General features: G+C 33.5%; 4 protein-coding genes across 8 annotated transcripts; 2 read left to right on the top strand and 2 right to left on the bottom strand.

Annotated features, from left to right (window-relative positions):
* The first annotated feature begins 845 nt into the window (after positions 1 to 845).
* On the top strand, positions 846 to 4,071 carry LOC105133783 (mediator-associated protein). Its single transcript, XM_011037894.1, has 5 exons — positions 846 to 1,031; positions 1,252 to 1,395; positions 1,641 to 1,719; positions 1,839 to 1,922; positions 3,454 to 4,071. Exons 2-5 carry the CDS (start codon positions 1,264 to 1,266, stop codon positions 3,852 to 3,854), a joined length of 696 nt encoding a protein of 231 aa, XP_011036196.1. The 5' UTR covers positions 846 to 1,031; positions 1,252 to 1,263; the 3' UTR covers positions 3,855 to 4,071.
* Positions 4,072 to 8,287: 4,216 nt separating this feature from the next.
* On the top strand, positions 8,288 to 10,968 carry LOC105133781 (sterol 14-demethylase-like). 3 transcript variants are annotated; one of them, XM_011037892.1, is made up of 4 exons: positions 8,288 to 8,453; positions 8,491 to 8,537; positions 8,949 to 9,452; positions 9,789 to 10,968. In XM_011037892.1, the coding sequence occupies exons 3-4, from the start codon at positions 8,985 to 8,987 to the stop codon at positions 10,785 to 10,787; spliced, it is 1,467 nt and encodes a 488-aa protein (XP_011036194.1). In that variant the 5' UTR covers positions 8,288 to 8,453; positions 8,491 to 8,537; positions 8,949 to 8,984; the 3' UTR covers positions 10,788 to 10,968. The 3 variants fall into 3 exon arrangements, with proteins under 3 accessions (XP_011036194.1, XP_011036195.1, XP_011036193.1); XM_011037893.1 differs by having other exon boundaries at positions 8,288 to 8,537; positions 8,965 to 9,452; XM_011037891.1 differs by having other exon boundaries at positions 8,288 to 8,537.
* Positions 10,969 to 11,199: 231 nt separating this feature from the next.
* LOC105133780 (FKBP-like peptidyl-prolyl cis-trans isomerase family protein) lies at positions 11,200 to 14,391 on the bottom strand. Of its 3 annotated transcripts, none has more exons than XR_843865.1 (10): positions 14,206 to 14,391; positions 14,084 to 14,126; positions 13,858 to 13,998; positions 13,141 to 13,226; positions 12,985 to 13,035; positions 12,446 to 12,526; positions 12,321 to 12,365; positions 11,932 to 11,987; positions 11,710 to 11,805; positions 11,200 to 11,630 (listed from the first exon to the last, which is right to left on the bottom strand). XR_843865.1 is itself a non-coding variant. In XM_011037890.1 (10 exons), exons 1-10 carry the CDS (start codon positions 14,266 to 14,268, stop codon positions 11,535 to 11,537), a joined length of 738 nt encoding a protein of 245 aa, XP_011036192.1. In that variant the 5' UTR covers positions 14,269 to 14,389; the 3' UTR covers positions 11,200 to 11,534. The 3 variants fall into 3 exon arrangements, 1 of the variants encoding a protein (XP_011036192.1); XR_843866.1 differs by having other exon boundaries at positions 11,710 to 11,793; XM_011037890.1 differs by having other exon boundaries at positions 11,710 to 11,785; positions 14,206 to 14,389.
* A 1,594-nt stretch (positions 14,392 to 15,985) lies between these two features.
* Positions 15,986 to 19,596, bottom strand: LOC105133779 (uncharacterized). Its single transcript, XM_011037889.1, has 7 exons — positions 19,297 to 19,596; positions 18,259 to 18,430; positions 17,996 to 18,045; positions 17,399 to 17,699; positions 16,960 to 17,148; positions 16,663 to 16,845; positions 15,986 to 16,494 (listed from the first exon to the last, which is right to left on the bottom strand). Exons 1-7 carry the CDS (start codon positions 19,476 to 19,478, stop codon positions 16,249 to 16,251), a joined length of 1,323 nt encoding a protein of 440 aa, XP_011036191.1. The 5' UTR covers positions 19,479 to 19,596; the 3' UTR covers positions 15,986 to 16,248.
* Positions 19,597 to 20,909: the final 1,313 nt, after the last annotated feature.

The following is a 20,909-nucleotide window of genomic DNA, read 5'->3' as shown; positions in this document are numbered from 1 at the left end:
AAAATACAAGGACTGGTGTGAAACTTTGGGGAGAGTTGTTGTCGTCCCTCCCATGTCCTTACAGCTCCCCCATGAGATTGATGAATCTCACAGGTGAGCCTGTAGTACATGGCGTCGATTGAACAGGGATAACAATTTAAAGATCCTAGCTCAATAAATAAGTATATTTTAGATCTGATAAATAATAGGTATATTATTAAACCTACTTGAAACTTATATGAATTTGAATCAAAATATATATTTATATTATATAAATATAGTTGTAGAATATTTACAATTTTTTCCCCAATATAATGTGATATATACATACCTTGATATTAATATAAAATACATACATGAATAATATTTATCATTTTATCATTTAATATATATATATATTGAATAATTAAAATATAATAGTTTATGAATATTTAAATTTCTATATAAGTATCAAGAAATTCAATTTATAAATATCCATTACCATCTCTATAATAATTTTATACATTCAAAAAAAAATTATAAAAAGTTTCAACCACTAAACCGATGAAATCCATCACTCATTTGCAAAGTATTTTTATATTTCCATCCAATAAAATTTAAGCTACACAATAAAGATATCTCTTCTAAATTATATTAGTACTTAAGTATTTAATTATTCACTGGAAATAATATCATTTAATTATAAAAAGATAGAAAAGAAGAATATTATTAATGGATATTTCTTAATGGATAAAATAATTATACCTGAAATAAAAAGTGGGACGTGTCTACAACTGGGCTGGGTTTCTTCCAGTATTTTGAGACCGTAAGAGCCTTGGTCTAGCCTAGTATCTTTTGGACATTTGTTTCTAATTTTTCCCACTAGACTTCGGCCTCTTAACACGCTACCTTCCTCCTGCAAAATACTTGTGCTCCCAGACAAAACAGAGAGGGAAGCCGTGAGGTTTTTAGGTTTCGCTTAAACCCCCCTGCAACTGCAAGCAACAAGCACCACGACTGAAGAAGAAAAAAAAGTTCCTTGTTCGCCGTTACTGTTATTACTATCCATAAAGGTACCTCTCTCCCTCTCTTTTCTCGTTATCTTTCACGTAACTTCTATTCAATCTCTAAAGTTTCCCTCTGCACAAGCAGCAAGCTCCTTCGTTTTTTTTAATTAACAAAATTGGTAATTGTAACACCTATGAAGTAAAAGGAAAGGGATGAAAATTGTTTGGAAGGTGTTTGATGAAATGTTTGAATGAAGAGTGATGTTATATATATTTTTTTTCGCAGAGGTATTGGGCAATGGATGATGTTGAGGAGATGGAGGGTTACAAGCCTGAACCAGGATTTGAAGAAGATTCGAGGGAACCATTGGCTGATATTAGCTTGTCAGATTCGACTGAGCTCTGGCTCATTCAATGGCCTATTAATGAAGTAAGCAAGCTTTACATGCTCTTTTTATTATCTCTATAAATAAATGACTCATAGTTTCATTAAGTAAATTATTATTTTATTACTGAGTTTTGCGTTCATTGTTGTTATGGGAAAACAAATTTATCAGTATTATTTAATAAGGTGCCAGTTATTTGAAGGTCATTGTAAACAATGCTATCATTGTTTTGCGATTCATGGAGAGTAAGATTTAATTGCTAACATTATTAATTGTATGTGTATTTCAGCTTCCTGATTTTAATGGGAAAGAACTTTCGCTCAGTCTTGATCAGGATGGATGTTTGGGAAATTTCGAGGCATCTCCAGGTATCAACAACTGATGCAGTTTCTGTCATTGAAAATAGCATACAGTTACTGTATGTGTGCTAATCTTGATGTGTGCATAATTTGGAGATAACAAGGTTTATTATTACTTTTTACGGCAGGGAAAGCATTTGATCTGGTCAGCTGCTCTGCTAAAGGGCTAGATGCAACGGTTTTCCTTTCTTCTGAATTGGAAACGAAGATTGGTAAATTTGGCTTTTCTACTTTCTTTTTCTTCCTGAATTATAAATGAATTGTATTTTATGAAATTACTTTATCCCCAACATGATACTGTTTTCTGTTCTTTTCAATTGTTTAGTATTTTATGTTGTTGATTGTTCCAATCAATTTCATAGACTTGCATATAACCACATGTTTTTTATATGCTAGTGGAAATCTTTCTGTTGTTGACCATTGAGTGAGAGTATGGATATTGGCAGCACACCTGTGGCTGCTGGAATCAAGAGACCTGGGAAAATGGCTATAGGAAGAGGTATAGAGCTGGATGTTGACACCAGGGTCTTTAGATAACTAAAAGTTGAAGTGGTGAAGGTTGTCGTAGATATATCTATATCGCAAATAAATTCTCCATGTGGATTTTTCCCATAATGGTGTTGAATTGTTGAGAGCTATTTCCATCAAATGAAGTCAGCACTTTAAACAAGGGAAAATATAGACAAGAAAGAAAAGGGGAGGTCATTTCTACTCATGTCCAGTATCTTGTTTCATGGTGGAATATGAATTAGATAACAATTGAACTAGTAGATTGATGAACTCTTTAGTTAACCTACGAATTAAATTTTTATCAGATTCGAGGTTAACTCTTTATCTAGGCATATGGAGAGTGATACTGGGATGAAATAAAAATGGTCATTTTAATGTGATTCTTCTATGGAGTTTGTGGAAGGATTGTTCTGGTCAAGCATTGAGGTGAATAGCAAGGTAGCAACTTCTCGCGGAGAGGAACTTAGAGGTTAAAATTCCAAAATACCCTCTGTAGTGTCCTTTTTCACTTGGGAGCTCTTGGAGTATGTTTTAACTATTAAAAAGGTGTTGTTAAATAGATACTTTATAAAAAATGGCTGAATCTCTTACTCTTTTGTTTATGGGGAAGAACTTTATGATAATTGGTTTTTGAAGCTGTTGGGTTTTGTGGGGGTTGAGTCAGGTTCTGTAAGTTTGGAGGGGCGAGGAAGAGGAGAGCTTTGGGGTTGCATTTCATTAGCATATTTTGATGGTTGTGAGAATATTGCTGCACAATCAAGGGGAAGAATCATGTTTGTCCTCCTCAATAGATTTAATTGGATTAAGGTGTTTGCTTCTTTGCATATCATGAAAGAATTTATTGCCATGCTATGTTTATGTCCCCCCAACCCACCCCCCATAATAGGGGCTATATATATTTGATGCCTTTTAGTAATTATAAAAAAACACTAGTACTTCTATGAGCTTGGAACCATTGCTTATCAAATCAGTTGCATGCAAGTGTATCACTGGATATCTAGTGTTTTAGGTGTCTAAATTTAACATGGATGTCATTTGTTTGTCATAGACTCCTCAATCAACACTGTGCAATTGATTATTCATCCCTGATTATTAAAATAGTCCAAAAATATACATCCATTGTTGTTGTTGTTGTGATAGCTTTTTGCACTGTTGATTTAATTATGTGAATCCAATCCTGCTGTGTTAAAATCTTATTTAAGCATTACCTGACATGGTTTTCTGCACTGATAGTTGGTAAAATTTCAAGACAAGTTTCGCTTGTGCATTATCCTGACCCTAAAGAACTTGAGAAACAAGAAGCAGAAAAGAAATCAAAACGTTCATATCAGATGTCTGCTGGATCTTCATTGATGAATTCTTCCCTCCATTCTGGAACTACAACCCCAAGTTCCAAGCTGCGAAACTCACAGTTGTCAAGGGGACATGCTGCATCGACACATAGTAGCAGACATAAGAGTTCATTGTCTGAAGCTGGGGAGCAATCAAATACTAAACAAAGGCGTCTGCATAATCGCAGTGGATCCACAGATCGGTCTGCTCTAGACTCGGGAAGAGGTCATAGTGGTCATGTCTACTCAGGGTCCTCAGGGCTTTCACACCAAGGGAAATCGGAGGAGATATCGAATGAGTGAGATTCCTCTCCTTGCTGTCTTTCCCCCATGGTACTTTTTTGTTCGCATCTTTTACCTCTGAACATTATGATTGTAATTTAGAAACTGTACGCTTCTGATTTTATTGGCTCTTGGCCTCGAAGCTTTGGTTGGTGAAGCAACTAAGAACTTTTTCCAGTGAGTCCATAGGTGGCAGTTTCATTTTCTTGTCCAAGATTTACGTATTTGTTTGTGGTCCTCTCCAGTCTCTTCTCCTGCCCCCCCACCCCCCAGAAAAGAAGAGCTTTGTTGGTGGAAACCTTGACACCATAATTTAATGCATTATTACCTTTTTCTGTTTTTTAAACTGCGCGATCTGCGTCTAGCACACAAACACCACCATTGTATTCTATTCACATGACCGATCCTTTCATTCTCTTTCTTATTTTGGTGCTGGGCCAATAATTCATTAGTCTGTGACTGGTGTTCCACTCCTTGAGAAAACACAGGATATGTTAACTGGCCTGTTGCTGTTAGCTCTTAGCGGTGATGATGGATCCTTGAAGACTGAGAGAGGGCAATATTTATTTTTAAAAAAGAAATGGACCAAATTGGATATATTTTTAAGTTGCGTGTCGAATATTTTATCCTTCGGGGCCAACGCTCCACGCTGGATCCGTCGTTGGCTATTAGTGCGCTGCCATGAAGTTCGAAGATGGTGGAGAGTGCATACTTTCCATAGACGGGAAAAAAAAAAAGAGAGAGAGAGATAGAAGGAGGTGGTGTTTAATTACTGATTTGAGATAAAAAGAGATGAAATCAAAAGAGATATGTCTTCTCGTATCTTGGCTTTGATGGGATTAAATCATTCAATAATTGTTTTACAAATAAATTTGATTTTACATTTTTGTTTCTTCAATCAAATATATTTTTGTTATTTATTTTTATTCTAGTACAAACTAGATCAAACTTCATTGTAAGTCATATTAATTATTTTTTAAACATAAAAAATATAAAGACATTCTAACATGTTTTCTATTTAATCATGAAAAAAAATCCAATGTATATTAGACTGTATTATTTTTAAATACTGGATATTTTTAAAAAAAATATTTAGATTGTGACATATTAAATTAAAAAAACCAATGATATTTTTGTAATTAATAAGATATCGTTTAGCTTGGTGGCACTTTTTTATTTTATTTTTGAGCTTTAAGGGTTCTTTCTGCATTTCAATAAATAAATTGACAATTGTTGTTGATATTTTTTTAAGGAGGATGTTAAGTGTTAGCATATTTATAAACTATATGATATAAAATATAATTTTTTAAACTATGGTGAACAATCATATTTTGAACCAAACCGTTTGGATGTTAAATGTATTTTTTTTTAAATAAAATAAAAAAAATCATTTCTAAAAAAAAACAACTTGAGTTAGCTCATGTTAAACCATCAAACACGTGATTCAGGTTATAAGAATGACATAACTTCATATCAAGCAAAAAAATATTTGAAACTCAATCCCTAACCAGTCTAATATTAAATGATGAAATTGAGAAAAAAAAATTATTTTTTTTAAAAAAAACTTACCCGAGTTATCTAGAGACAAACCACTTAACTCGCGCTCTGGATTATGATACCAGGATAACTTAGGATAAATTGCATCTCCAGATCCCGACCACCAATAAGGTGTTTGGAAAACCAAGCAATGAGTTTTTTAATTCAAAAACTCATTTTAACCTTAAATTCACCTTTAAAACCTCGTGAATCAATCTCACAACCCAAAATACTTTAACATTGCTTTGAAATTGCAAAATTAAGTTGTTTTTTATCTCTCAATCTTGATATGCTTTTCTCGACAAGATGGAGGACGGCTTAAAATACCCTAATAAAACTCCTCTAGTGAAATGAAAGTTATTAACATCTAAAACAATCATTTTAATTATCTAATCATGGTGAAATGATGAGTTTCATTCTCATTAAGTTGTTTTTCATCTATTCTTTATCTTCTCTCTCTAGCTCAAAGATTAAAATACAAGAAAAATAAAAGTTTAGATCAAAATACAAAAATCTCAAAAAATAAAGGATTAAAAATGTTAAAAGCATTTCTCCAATAAAATTGAAAAAAATAAAAAGAATAAGAGGCTAGGAATTTTTTGCAGCGTTAATTTTGGTTCTAAAAGTTTTTGTTATATTTAGTCAAGAAAATTAAATTTGATTTTACTAAATTAAGCATTGATTTAATTCCAAATTTCTTTTTCAACATTTTAAGACATCCTTATTAAGCTACCTTTCACCTCAAATGTATTTATTTTTTTTGAAGAATATCGTTTTTTTTTTGGACCTCGAGATTCCTCTCTGTTAAATTAGTGTTTAGTAGTATAATATAAAATGTTTTTCAAAAATATTTTTAAATGAAAAATATATTAAAATGATATTTTTTAAAATTTATTTTTAATATTATCATATCAATACTATAAAAAAAAACATAAAAATATATTTTTTTAAATAAAAAATATTTTAAAAACCAAGTTGAAAAAAAAAACTCCCAAATCCATTCCCAGTGCCAGTGAAGAAGAGTGGTAAAGTGGCATAGAAGAGTCAAGTGCTAGTGTTGTCTGTCACTAACCTGACATATATCAATAGAGATTTTTTCCAAATAAACAACATAGTGACACCCACCATTTTGCTTCGCTTCTAGATCCGGGTCCAGGAAAAAATATCCTCATTTGATGTAAAGTATTTTTTTTTTAAATTAATTTTAATTTTTTTATATTTATTTGTTATTAAAAAATTTAATTAATAAAAAATACTTTCTAGTTAAATAAAAATTTAGCTTGATTTCTAGAAAAATATTTTCTTGTATTTAAATAGAAAACACTTTTTAAAAATTATAAAAAATTTAGAAATACTATATTATTTGCTAATTATATTAAATTTAGTTCTCAAACTTTTAATTGCTATATATATATATATTTTATTTTGAATATGTTTTTAATTTAATTTCTTAGAATTTAATTTTTATATTAACTTTGGTTATCGTTTTCATAATTTTTATTTTTATTTTCTTTATTATTTTTTACTTTAAATTTTTTATTTATTAAATTTGATTCTCGTTCTTTTGATTGTTAAATATTTTATTTGAAATAATTTATGAAATGATAATTATTATTATTTTAATTTCTTCATCTTTTAATTTTTTTATTTGTTAGTTTTGATCTCTATTATTTTGGTTATTATTTATTTTGTTTGAGATAATTTATGAAATTATATTTGTATATATATTAATTTTATTTTCATTCAACTTTTTAATTTATAAGATTTGTTCCTCATTTATTCTAATAAACTTGAAAAAAATATTAATAAATTATTTTTCAGCTTATTTTCCATAACATAACTAAACACTCAAAAATGTTTTCCAGCTATTTTTCATTATACTACCAAATATTAGAAGATAATTCATTTTTTTAGAATTTATTCTTCAAAATAAAACTATTTTCCAGTAAACAAACGAGACTTAAAATAGATGAGTGCTCTATTATAGCTCCTATTATATTTTTCAAGTTGACTTTTTTTTTTCTTCGCATAAAATTTTATATTTTTATCTTTTTAAATAATGACCTGAGTATTATGAATAAAAAAAATTAAAATATCTCGAGTGAAATAATTATTTTTTTATATACATAATAAAATTAAACATGTATCATTGAATCCAAAAAAACCAATCCATTGAAGTTATGGGTATTATGGTTTCCAACAACAATTTTTTTAATTATTAGTTTGATAAAAAATAGCTTTATAATTGACTATTAAAATAATATTTTTAATTTAAAAAACTTAGGGGTACGAGCAGTGAACACGCCAGCACTTTAGAGATGCTAGGGAACTTTGGAGATGCTTAAAAATAAGCTTTCATCATCGCATGTTATTTCTCATCATCTTGTCATTAATTTGAAGCGGCGCATAGTATTCAAATATTGTCGACATATGACTTGTGAGTCTTTCTTAGTTTTTTTTCTTTGTTTTTCTCTCTCAGCATAATAAATATACTATAGTCCTCATTATTATTTGTATTTTAGATTTTGTCTTTTAGTTTTGATTTTTGTACCGTTTTTATTTTTTTTTTATTTCTCAATTTAACCCTTATTTTTTAATTTGTATATATAAGTTTTCAACTCAGTCCTTCTACTTTTAATTTATAATTTTTTACTTTTACTCTTTTATTAAAGTTTTTATAATTTTTAATTTTATTCTTTATAGTTTTTATTTTTTCAACCATAATTATGATTCTAATTTGGACCCTCTTCTTTAGATTTTTTATTGTTTTTCTTTTTTTTCTAATTAAAATTTTTCTAATTTATAATTTTATTTTTAAAATTAGTTCATAATTTTTATTTTTTTAATAATAATAGTAGTGATGCTACGAACCAGGCTAGTGAACAACTAACCACAGTATCCTTGAGAAGGAAACCTCGTTTCCTTCATTTAAGGTAACCCATCATGATTAACACTCCCGTAAAATCCTAAACCCACATCCCACACCCCGCCTTTCAGAAGGCCACCACCCTCCCTCCTCTTTTGCTATTTCTACTTTTGAAGAGAAAGTGAAAAGAAACCTCACTTTGCCTCTCATTTATGTGATCATGTCTTCTGTCTGATTCTAAAACCCCCACGATCCTTTGATTTCTTTCTCTGCCAGTCCTCCCCTTTTCAATCTGAAATCAGGTACTTCTACTTCTTCACTCTGATTTCAACTCTATCATTAATTCATTACTTTCTGATGGATGTTAAACGTGTAGTGTCTGAGTTTGTTACCGCATTTTCTTGTTTTTTTCTCACCGTCTGCATGCACGTGCTACTAGTTTCTTGTTTTTCCTTCAAGGAAAGAGAATTTTGCTTTTTCATGAACTGGATTCTGGGTTGTTTCTGATTGGATATTTCCAGTTTGGGGCTCACAGATTTTTGAAATTTGTTAAGCTTTGTTATTCATAGTTATTTGATTTCAATGTTAACTAAAGATGGAACCTTTAGATCTGCTTTCATTTTAACTGTTAGAAACTCATGTTGGGTTTAAGCTGTTTCATGTGACGTGGGTATCATTTATCTGATATTTCTGTTTCTTGTTTGAATTTTCAGTTAATCAAACCAAATTATAAATCTATTGGCTTTATAATGACCGGAGATACGGATAACAAGTTCTTGAATGTGGGTCTCCTCATTATAGCCACTCTACTAGTGGCCAAGCTCATCTCTGCACTTATAATGCCTAGATCTCAAAAGCGCTTGCCTCCTGTTATGAAGGGATGGCCTTTGATTGGAGGGCTCATTCAGTTCCTTAAAGGTCCTATAGTGATGCTTCGCGAAGAGTACCCAAAACTTGGCAGTGTGTTTACTGTGAATTTAGTTAATAGGAAGATTACTTTCTTGATTGGCCCTGAGGTGTCAGCGCATTTCTTCAAGGCTTCGGAAGTGGATTTGAGCCAGCAGGAGGTGTATCAGTTCAATGTGCCTACTTTTGGTCCTGGTGTTGTGTTTGATGTGGAGTACTCCGTTAGGCAAGAGCAGTTTCGGTTCTTCACAGAGGCTTTAAGAGTGAACAAACTCAAGGGATATGTGGACCAGATGGTGGTAGAAGCAGAGGTGAGCAAGTATATTGATCTGTCAGCTGTTTCTGTTTTTTACTATTTACTTTCTACGCTATCAGTTCTTGCGTGTTCGAGTATCATTGACAACCCATTTCTTTGATGCTGGCTATTTAAACACAAAAGTTGCTGTGGGTTTTAAATTCAAGTCTGATGACCATGCTGCCATCAATCATTCTAGAGAATCATCATTGAATACTGGTCTTGTTCAGTACAATTTGCATGATGGTACATTAGATTTTTACCCCTGTATGATTTCTAGAACAATCATGCCGCGCTCATGATGTGGGAATTCGTGGTTGTAATCATTTTATCATCATTTTGAAACTGGCAGGGTTACTTCTCAAAATGGGGAGACAGTGGGGTGGTAGACTTGAAGTATGAGCTCGAGCATCTGATCATTTTGACAGCCAGTAGATGTCTACTTGGACGAGAAGTGCGTGATAAGCTTTTTGATGATGTGTCTGCTCTATTCCATGACCTTGACAATGGAATGCTCCCAGTTAGTGTTTTATTCCCATACTTGCCCATCCCGGCTCATCGCCGCCGTGACCGGGCACGCAAGAAGCTTGCAGAAATCTTTGAAAATATCATAAATTCTCGTAAGCTTGCCAGCAAATCAGAGAATGACATGTTGCAGTGCTTCATTGATTCAAAGTATAAAGATGGTCGCCCAACAACTGAGTCTGAGATCACAGGCTTGCTCATTGCTGCTCTCTTTGCTGGGCAGCACACCAGTTCCATCACCTCTACTTGGACTGGAGCCTATCTTCTGCGACACAATGAATACCTATCTGCTGTGCTGGAGGAGCAGAAGAACCTGATGAAAAAGCATGGGAACAAGGTTGATCATGATATTTTATCTGAGATGGATGCCCTGTATCGGTGCATCAAGGAAGCCCTTAGACTCCATCCTCCACTAATTATGCTTCTACGGAGCTCACACAGTGACTTTAGCGTGACAACACGAGATGGGAAAGAATATGACATCCCAAAGGGCCACATTGTCGCAACGTCTCCCGCATTTGCAAACCGGCTTCCTCATGTCTTCAAGGACCCAGATAGCTATGATCCCGACAGATTTGCTTATGGGAGAGAAGAAGACAAAGCAGCAGGGGCATTTTCATATATTTCTTTTGGAGGTGGCAGGCACGGGTGCCTCGGTGAACCATTTGCTTACTTGCAGATAAAAGCGATATGGAGTCATTTGCTGAGGAATTTTGAATTTGAGCTCATATCTCCTTTCCCTGAGATAGACTGGAATGCAATGGTGGTTGGTGTGAAAGACAAGGTAATGGTGCGTTACAAGCGGCGTGAGCTTTCAGTAAATTAGGGGAGCAATTTCTGTAGAATGACTTTTCGTTATCTGTGCTTTGTTTTATTTGTTCCCGGTGGTTGTTGCAAGGTTTTGTTTGGTTTATAACTGCCCGAACTTGGGTTTTAGACCTGTGTTATGCTAGTAATCCAGGTTGAGTTTTTCATAAGCAATGAAATAGGTCAGCGATCACTCTGGATGTGGATAGTCTGCGGGTTTTGCACTGCCGCAGAAGGCACTACCGTATCGTCTTTCCCAACACAAAGCGAGCGGAAATCACGCTCTCAAGACTCAATTACAACATTAAGAACGTGTCAACATTTGACAATCAAATGTTCCAACAGTCGAGTAGTAAAGCATTCAATAATTCAGTCGTGTCGTCTTGACATGTGTAAATCACCAGAATGAAAGGACTGTGATACATGGGTGATTATGCAATTATTTGATGTCCTGGAATTTCCAATTGAAGCAGCAGAAATCAAACAACGAAGATTCATCCATGTTCACAGCTAGCAAACCAAGATGCAATTCTATCTTTCGCCTAAAATACCTTGGCAATGATGTTGCACAAACAAAAGCCAGATAGAAAAAGAATCTTCTCGAGGAACAAGGTGGTCAAATTCAAAACTTCCTTTCAGATTTTGATGTGGATATACAGTAATATATATTGACCTCTATTTCAATACCCAAAAGAACAAAATCTAACCCGAATGTTTGACGGCAATAGTGGAATACGTCCACCCTGACAGGGGAATCAGCTCGGAGTTAGCCTGGGATTACTTTAAGGAGTTCAATATCGAACAGCAAAGTTTTGTCTATCAGCCCTTGGTTCCTCAACACAAAATCCAAGGCTCGTTGACCCTGCCGAACACAATTATTTTTCATTTTAGAATCATATATAAACTGCAAACAAGCGACACCAATTTCACTTGAGCATTACCGAAAATGTTGTTGGTCTTGGCCCACTCTTGTTGTAGTCATTCTCAGGATATCCTAGTTCTGGGGGCACAATGATCCTGCATCGCTGTGAAGCATACTGTGAAATTTGCAAGCACACTTACAACGATTGAAATGTTAATATATTTTATTCATGGCAAATTTATGTAATAGAGAACTTCAAACATAACAAAGGCTATATCCTTGAGAAAAGCAGACGCAGCACCTTCTAATGCCACCCGGAGCCATTCCTGAAACAGCTTCTTCAAAAGCAGGTATAACCTGAATGCTCAAGAACCCAATCAATCTCATCAGCGAGGCATCAGAATTGATATTTGATGACAGTCCCTAACTTTCCATTTGAAACATCTATCCAGCTGCACTACCCAACCCAATTAAATATTCCAGTCCTATGAATGTAAAGGACAAACTATTGACCGATACTCTGAAAACAAGTGGATCAGAGACAGGTGTACAAGCAAACCGAGATAACTACTTGGAGGAAAGTCAAATTTGAAAATGATAGGTTATGAAGAAAAGATGTTCATTCTCAATTCCATTAAGTCTGATCTACAAAATCAATTTTTTTTATACAAACGAGAAAGGATATACTACCTCTCTGGACCCTAGTCTGAATTTGAAGAAGTCCTTGTCATCTCCCTGCAGATCAAGAGGTCACAGAACATTGATAAAGCTAATCAAGTCCTTGAACTCCAGAATGAGGAGAAAGCATCTCATACCTCAAAGGAGCCACCTTTTGTCTTGTTTCGAGCTTCAAATATGCGACCATAGTATCCTATGGTGTAACCATCCCAATCGACCTAAAACGAATTCATGATTCATAAACTACTTGAACTACACTGATCAGAAAGAAAACAACAAATTTGTTGTTAACTCGCAGCATATGATACTTGTAATTCATCTTATAGTTAAAACTGGTGATCATCATAGTTGTTTGAAGCATGATTATTGTGAACAACTAAATTTATTGTAGTTTAGTTATTTTGACTATCACTTGAGCATTTACTAGTATCTCTCAGGGTTTCGTAACAGAGAATAGGAGCCTCTTTGTTTGCTGTTTTCGAATATTCTCCATGTACTCCAAACTTCAGCTACATAAATTATAATATATAAATTTCCTGTGCTTCATTTGGATTATGAAGAAACTAAATCATCTAAAATCCAAAAGTCAATTGCCCCAATTACTTGGATTCAAATTAAGCCAGCCAAGAAAACTATGCCAAACTTTAAATTCTTGCACACCGCCTAAGGAACTTACCACAACTGTCTCTCCCATCTTAGGCAAGGGACCACTTCCTGCTCGCAAGTCCTGCACACCTTTTCATTTTAGAATTTGAACGCATAACTAAACTAACCATGTGCATGCATAAATATAAAAGATAAAATTAGAAACATATACTATCCAATAAATGACCTTATACTGAAGACCTGATTCTGTTTCTGTGTAGTCCGGATACCGCATTTTTGTTTTGCCATAATCCTTCCCCCTGATAGCTGGCACTGCATGTCCAGAAAAACATGGTCAAGAGTAATTCTATTACAGTTGTTATATGTCTCTCTGTTTTTTTTTTTTTTTTACCGGAACAATTTCACATTACTCTGCCATCCACAGTAGCACTACATGGTTTTAAAACTCGGATTGCAACCATAACATTGCAGGTTCAAGTCTTGAGAACAAATTGGATAGCAATCTCTTATTATTAGCTATCTTCACCAACAAGGGTTCAAGTAATGAAACAAGCAATTCATTATATATGCGATTCTTGCTCCCTCACAAATGTATGGTGTAAACTTGGATGTGCGAATTTTTCTAAAGATTAGAATGTGAAAAGTTGATTCTCTCCTATAGGAGGAAGTGGGAAGGCAGTAGTCAAAAACATAGCGAAGAAAAGGATAGTTCATTGAACAGTTTATTAATAGTAACAACGCTCAACTGTCCAGAATACAGTGACGACAAACCAAACTCATGGAGACTAGCCTTTATTGATGCAGTTAACAAACAACTCCCCGGAAGTTTCTAGACAAACATCAGCACGAAGCAAGGATCAATTTTGTCCATAATATAGAAGAAACACACATAAATAAAACCCATAAATGCAAGAAAAGAAGGGACATCGTGAGATGAGATTACTGTCAGTGAATTCGGCTGCCATGGCTGCAGCATCTTTATTTGAAGAGGAATGCTGCAGAGCTGCTCCGGCCAGGAACCCAACAGATAACATTATAACTTGTCTTCTCTCGATGACCCCGGCACATTTTTTAATACAAACATCTACAAGTCAAATTGCATCACAAGATAAGTGAGGAGAGGGTTTTTCAAGATTTCCATCGAAATTAACTTAGATAGGAGAATTAACCAGGATGATGAGAAGTTAGAGCTGCAATCGGTCTGCGCCATGTCTGAAACAACAATTTTATCGTCACTTTTAAAATTGAAGTGAAATTAAAAAGATAGACAAATAGAGGGAAGAAGACGTACTGTGGATGTTGAAGCTCTTCCGGGGGATTGGAATGGAATTCCAAGAGTCGAAATGGAGGCCATTAATGTAAAAGTATCCAGTATGAGAGGAAGAGAGAGAGAGAGAGTGATATGAGTCGCGGGAAGATAACAGCCTCAGTTTTTCTACGAGTATAAAAAAAGAAGTGGAGACCACCGTGGTGCGAGTTTTATGTCGATCGGCTATTATTATCTTGTTAATTATTTTATATTATTCACTTTGAATAAATATACAAAGATATAAATTCTAGGTGCCTATAATTTTATTATTTTTTTGTTTGGATAATATGTTTTATATGTTTTCTTTATTTAAGTACATCTAAAAAATAACTAATAGTTATCGCTAATTAATCTATGAAAATCTTTTTTTTTTTTTTTGATGTTGTTGCATTTTGTTCGGCCCACCACGGCGAAATCCATATTTTGGCTTTTACGTGTGATTGATAGTTAAAACAATATATATATTCATTTACTACTCCAATTTCTTAAATATAGAAATTTTACCTCCAATTGTTTTTTCTTATTTTGCAGTTATATGATATTTCCATACCATCTTCTGCTATCAAAACCAAGTCTGTCTTTTTTTTCCTACATCATCAAAGGTGGACTATCTCTATATATTAGAATTATATATATATATATATATATATATATATATATATATATATATATTACATTAACATATTAAGATTATAAAAAGTATTAGTTTAATATTTTTAAAATAAGATATTCTAAAAAAATAAGCTACAACAATTCCTCTTTTATTTTATTTTTTTCAAAAGTGTTAGGATTAATTTATACTTTAATTAAAACTATTTTTCTCGAATGGATTTAAGAAAATATTATTTATTTAATAATTTTCTTAGATGCTAAACTTAGGATATGAATTCAAATAAAACGGGCCACTTTAATAAGAAAAATGTTATAATTTTTTTTGAAATTAAAATTTTAGTTAACCTGTTAACTTACGGTTTATCCAGCTCACAACTATGTCAAAGTCAAAATTCAGAATTATAACTGTGGATTGCACTAATTTGCTGTTCTCTCTCACACGCTCAATATTTCCCTCTCGTCCTCAATTCCATGTACGAGACAAAGAAGAAGAGCGTGATAGTGAATGCGGATGAGATGTATGCAGTAATTTCTCAAGCATGGAGCAAAATTCTTCAATTTTTTCTTCTTAAAAAGAGTCTTCAAAAAAATAATGTAAAGTAAAACAGGCAAGGCAAAGAGATCACAAAATTCTGTGCTTCATTTTTTTTTTTTTTTTAAGTTCCCTTTAGCGTGGGCAGGTTCTCTATATTTCCTAGAAAGAAAGAAAGATTTGTTACAGTTACAAATTATCCTGTTTATGGATGATAACACGACTAGTTTTTAATTAAAGATCTCCCCGCATTGCAGAAAACGGTCCTTCTTTCTATCTCTTTCTCCCATTTCACCTCCTAAAACGTTAATCTTCAAATGTAGGTAGGAGGCTGTGGCCTTCTGTGCAACCCAAGAGGTCTTAGCTCTCCTTAGGTAGGCATTCCAGGCCAGATTATGCCATGAATAATGGAAGCTTGGCGCAAATATAAAAGAAGGGAAATGGCCGCGGAGTTGTGGTTTTAAACCGGTTGAAAATTATATGCATTGCAATTTGATATTAGACGCTGCGGCAACAGACAGTTCTAAAAGTAAAACAGTAACAAAATTGAAACTCTCTCCTATCAGGCATATAATAATTTAAGCATTCAACCTCTTAATACAAAGAAAATAGTTAGAATTAACCAAATGTTGATGAACTCTTATTTTTTTGTCCGAAAAGGTTATTCTAAATAGATAAAAACATGTTTGATTGACGGAGCAAAGACAAAAACATGAAATAAATCTACGTCTAGAATACATTTTAGAGTGGATTTTTATCATTCCTTGCTATACGTAGTTAACTTCTTACACAGCACTCACAGACGGGTTTTCTTTTCCACGGCAAGATCGATGCCCTCTTTTATTACATTGAATTCATACTATAAGCAAATAATAAAAGGCTTACGGGCTAACCAATTTCAGAGAATTTGCCTTCTCTTGCAGGGTATCAAGCAGACTATCAAAGCTCTTCTTGAAAGAATCCACTCCTTCAACTTCAAGCTGATTGCCCACGTAGCCCCAATCAATTCCCAACTTCTCAAGTGCGTTGTAGATTCCTTCGGCTTCAGAGACATTTGAGTCGATTGTCCTTGCAACACTTCCATGATCAACAAATGCTTGGAGAGCCTGGTCAGGCATGGTTGAGACCTATCATAAGAAAAACCAAACCACACAAGGGGAAACATTAAACAACAAATTACAGTTTAAAACGTGAATACTCTCTCTTGAACATGATATCATTTCCTTCCAGAAATATCTACACAGCAATGCACATAAAATACAGGAGACAGGGTTCTGAGATATAAGATGGCTTACTGTGTCAGGTCCAATGAGGGGAGCAACATATAAAGTGTCTGGGTAGGCAGGGTTCTTGACACTGGTTGATGCCCACAGCAACCTCTGCTTCTTAGCACCTTTCTTCACCAAAGCCTCCCATCTTGGACCAGAGAATTTCTTTTGGTAGAGCTTGTATGCTAGGCCTGCTTGAGCCACAGCAGCCTAAAACAGTACACATCCAGTCACATTAATGAAAGTTGACAAACTGGGTTACGGATTCTTTAGAATATAATGAGAATTAATGGTATACAAGAACAAGAGTTCAGAGCTAGTTACCTTTCCTCGTAGATCAAGGGCTTCTGGGGTTCCGATCTTTTCTAGCATTTTGTCAATGAGAGTGTCCACCCTACTGACAAAGAAGGAAGCAACACTTGTAACTCTGGAGAGGTCACTGAGTCCAGATGCCTCAAGGCCATCCAAGTAGGCATCAATGACCGCTTCATATCTAGTGAGAGAGAATATCAGCTGCACAGGCGAAAAAGGAGAACAGTCTGAATCTGATTTATAAAAGAGTCACTTCTTAAAACTACATGATCATTCAAGATTGCTTTTCCCATACTTGGTTTGACCATGACTTCAACCATTAGGTCATCAGGATCACTTCATCAGCATATGATCATGGAAAAAGACTACTTATGTGCACATCTTTTACAGTGACAAAATCATTAGCCAACAATAATGCCTAAGCAAGAAAGAATGCACAGAAAGAACATACAGTCACATTGACACTGATGCCAAGAGAAATAACTTCCTTGATTGAGGGGATGCAAGGAGCAGTAGCGGGAATTTTAATGTACACGTTGGGGCGATCAACCACTTTATGAAGCCACTTTGCAGCCTCAACAGTCCCTTGAGTATCATCAGCTAGTCTGGGAGACACTTCAACAGAAACATAGCCATCACCACCATCTGTTTGATCATATATCGGCTCAAAAAGTTTGCATGCGTCTTGTATGTCCTTCACCACAAGTTCCCAGTAAGCAGTTTCAATGTCTTTTCCCGCTTGCACAAGTTCTCTGAAGGTACCAACATTCTAAAATCAGAGTAGAAATATATTGACACTATAGTGATCAGCTTGCCAATCTTAAAATTCTGACTCAGAAATTAACATCCAACTTTCAAACCCCAAGAGTACGTAATAATCGGCAGACTTAGAATGGATATGTGAACTTCGTTTTGTTTTCCCCCTCTTGGCATATCAAGGAAATTTCATATACATCATGTAACAGAAAAGAATAGAGTAATCAATTCTGAATAATAATAATATAAAAAAAAATGATAAAACTAGTTAATTGTAATTGATTGGATTTACCTGAATTGGTCATTGTAAGCATTTGAAGATGATATTGCCTTCTGGAAAATCTGCAATCATATGTTTCAAACAGCCCATTATACAGGACCAAGGATAATGAAGAAAAGCCACTAAAGAAGTGTTGAAGATACACCCTTATCAATTCCACCTTTCTTTTCAATTTCATCCACTTAACTTTCTTCAACTTAATTCAAGGAAAGTCATCATTTTATGAATGTTGGACAAGTCTTGAATTCATTTTTTTTAAAGATAATAGTTATTACCGCTGGGTTACTTGTTACACCTCTGACTCCACTATCGATCAGAGGAATCAGATCCGTCACAGGCCTGCAGAGGTTGTCATACCATGGACTCTGCCCCTCCCGTTCATAGAGATCATGAAGAGTAGTTCTCTTTATCGGACTACCATTTCCACTGGATTGAGAGCACCTGACACTGTGATAGAGATCTTGTTAAACAACAACTGAACAAAGTCCACAATTATCAAAGGTAAAAAGGAAAGGATTAAATAACCAGCAACAACCATGAATTAAAGATAATAGATCATTGCTTTTAATTCATTCAGCTACAGCTCGAAAACCAAGATATTCTATATCTGGAATTAACTCTTCCTTGTTATCCACTATAACAGAATCTGATATCTTCTATGCTAGCTCAAAGCTACAAACTCCAAAATCCATTAAAAGCGCTGATCGAGATCAGTTAGTCAGCAGTTTTAACACCATCAAAACATGTTGTAATTTTTTTTTTTGTTTTTAACAGGATTAACACATGTTCATTCACACAAAAAAAATCCGAAACAAATGCTTGTAATTAGATGGACCAATTTACTTGATGGCAAATCATTTCAAAAGGATTGAATAAGAACTGGAGCAAAAGTTCATGATATAAGAACATATCGACAATGTATTTACTACAAGGCCTGCGGCTGCAAAGATTAAGCAATAACTAGCATCCCTTTGTACATGTTAATACTTCTTAAGATATACTTTCTACGGCATAGAAAATGAAGAAGACATGTTCCCTAAACTAATTACCTCAATAATGATACTAAATAATTGTCATAAACCGGTACCTCAAGCCCCTAGAAGGCTAGAGAATATACATTAAAGCAAGGCCTAAAGCGTAATAACTGTATCACATATTCATAGAAAAAGAAGACGCTTGATCATCGACGTATAAAGAGATCAGAAGGCGAAACCAAGCAAGAGCTAAGATGATCACCGCCAAATAAACACAGGTAAAAAGAAACGAGAGAGAGAGAGAGAGAGAGATCAAAAAAATGAAGTAATAATACTTACACAAAGGAGGTCCTCCAAGGTTGGGTGTTCGTCAAAGACAACCTGGAAGAAGATGATGCAACTTTGGAGAAAGAAGTTTTGGTATTGAAACCAAGGAAAACTCTAGGCAAAGAAGAAGAAGAAGAAGGAGCTGGTAGAGAGGCAGCAGGGCTTGGATTTGATAGCTTTGAAATTGTAGCCATAGTGATTCAGATCACAAACAGAGCGAGAGGGGGGAGAGGGGCAGAGAAGGTGTTCGGTTTGGTGAAATGTTTAGTAGAAGGTATTGCAAAATTTGATCAGTGTTCTTTTGTTTTTTCCTCTCATTTAACGGGACAGGTGGGGGCTTTTAGAGCTGTTTTAAAATAGTGAATGTTATTATTTTTTTATTTAAAAATATATTAAATTAAAATTTATTTTTAGTATTAATTTTATTAAAAAATAATATAAATTATATTTTAAAATTTTATTAATTTATAAGTTGAATTAATAAACTTGATGATTAAGCGATTATGAGTTTAATAAATTCTATTTAATTTTATAAAAAAATTAAATATAAAATAACATAAATCTATATAAATTTTAAATTTTAAATATTTTTATATGGTATATTAAAAAATAATATAAATTATATTTTTATTTTTATTCAATAATTTAAGTTACTGAATTTTTTAATAAATATATCAAAATAATTTAAAAATACATAAAAAAATTAATTTTTTTAAAATACAATGAAACTGAAAAACCAAACACTATATTAGTTGATTGCTATTATTACCAGTTAGGCGTCTCCAGATATTTTAAAGGTGACCACGTCCTATTCCTAATTTTGCCGTCATATTTTAGGTGAAAGTCTACAATTTGTGTTTGAATGTCGGAGTCTGACTTTTCTTTTTATAACAAATTTGGTGCTGACTATTGAATTTGATATATTATCTCTTTCTGCAGATTAATTTATTTTTCTCACGCCAAAAATGTTTTCTCGATTTTTTCGGTGATATCGGAGTCGAGGGATTGCCGAGTGATTATTGTCCAGAAATCAAATTCAGCTTGGATAATTAGAATTGCTTGCTTGCACGGATTTTATTATTATTAGTATTATTATTATTATTATTATTATTATTGATGTGGATGTGGTTGTAAGTATTAATCTTAGAAATTCTAAAATTAATTTAAGAATATTACAAGTGGCTTTTTAAGATAATGATCTCACGGATATCAAAGGACACCTCAACTTCAAAGGTTTTGCTTGTTAGGTGACAACTGCTGTTAGGCTTCTGTATTTTACAACAATTCGAATTCAACTACTTTTATTCTTGTCTGTAGGTATAGACCGAGTTGAAATTATTTAATCCAACTTAACTCGGATCCATTATGTAATCGTTGGCGGTACGGTTGCGATTAAAAAGAAGAATTCTGAATCTGAATAGTGGAAAGCCTCTCGCTTCTTCTTTTTTTTTTTTTTGGTTAGGAAATGTTTTTGTAAGAATTTATTTTATTTATATTATTTTGATTTATTGATATTAAAAATATATTTTTAAAAATAAATACTATTTCAATATATTTTCTCTGTATAAAAAAGATAATATCAAACATTCTCTTCATTAATCAGCTTCGGTTATCAAGAAAAAATA

Source organism: Populus euphratica, unplaced genomic scaffold (genome assembly GCF_000495115.2).
Source record: "Populus euphratica unplaced genomic scaffold, PopEup_1.0 scaffold37.1, whole genome shotgun sequence".
Taxonomy (NCBI): domain Eukaryota; kingdom Viridiplantae; phylum Streptophyta; class Magnoliopsida; order Malpighiales; family Salicaceae; genus Populus; species Populus euphratica.
Note: the sequence above shows the minus strand (reverse complement) of the source record. Positions and strands in the feature narration are given on the sequence as shown.